This window comes from Acanthamoeba castellanii (assembly GCF_000313135.1).
Source record: "Acanthamoeba castellanii str. Neff unplaced genomic scaffold scf7180000084594, whole genome shotgun sequence".
NCBI classification, from domain to species: domain Eukaryota; phylum Discosea; order Longamoebia; family Acanthamoebidae; genus Acanthamoeba; species Acanthamoeba castellanii.
Window position 1 is genome coordinate 211476 of NW_004457584.1, and position 506 is coordinate 211981.

Sequence of the window (506 nt, forward strand, 5' to 3'; positions counted from 1 at the left end):
GGCACGCAGAGCACTCACCCTTCATGATGCACACCTCGCCAACCTTCTGGATCGCAGTCGGCGTTCGATGGTGCCTTGGCATGTGCCTTGGGGGCATTTATTGCCTTCAAAGAGGCGCCTCCACTCAGCAACATCGATTACCACTCGCTCTGCGGACACCAGCAAGGGTAACGGCAAGCTCGAGGATGGCGAGGGGATGGGCGGCAAGGTCGAGATTGAGTGCGATGGCGAGAGGATGGGTGGCGAGGTCGAGGCGAGGCGAGGCGAGAGCGACGGCGAAGAGGGATGGGCGCGGGTCGAGGCGAGGGTGAGTGGCGAGAGGACGGGCGCGGGTCGAGGCGATGGTGACAGCAAGGGCGACGGCGAGGAGGACGGGCGAGCGGGGTCGAGGGTGATGGCAACGGTGACGGCGGAGAAGGATGGGCGGCCAGGTCAAGGTCGAGGGCGACAGCGAGAGGGCAGGTGGCGAGGTCAAGGGTGACAGCGAGAGGGCGAGCGGCAAGATC

General features: G+C 65.6%; 1 protein-coding gene across 1 annotated transcript in view; it reads right to left on the reverse strand.

Moving 5' to 3' along the window:
* Positions 1 to 137: 137 nt before the first annotated feature.
* The window catches only part of ACA1_053110 (HEAT repeat domain containing protein), a gene marked incomplete at both ends in the record, with an annotated part of 6910 nt that continues 6541 nt past the window's right edge, over positions 138 to 506 (reverse strand). The window contains one exon of the mRNA XM_004343951.1: positions 138 to 149. Coding sequence (XP_004344001.1) covers positions 138 to 149 — 12 coding nt within the window. The remainder of the gene's footprint in view (positions 150 to 506) is intronic.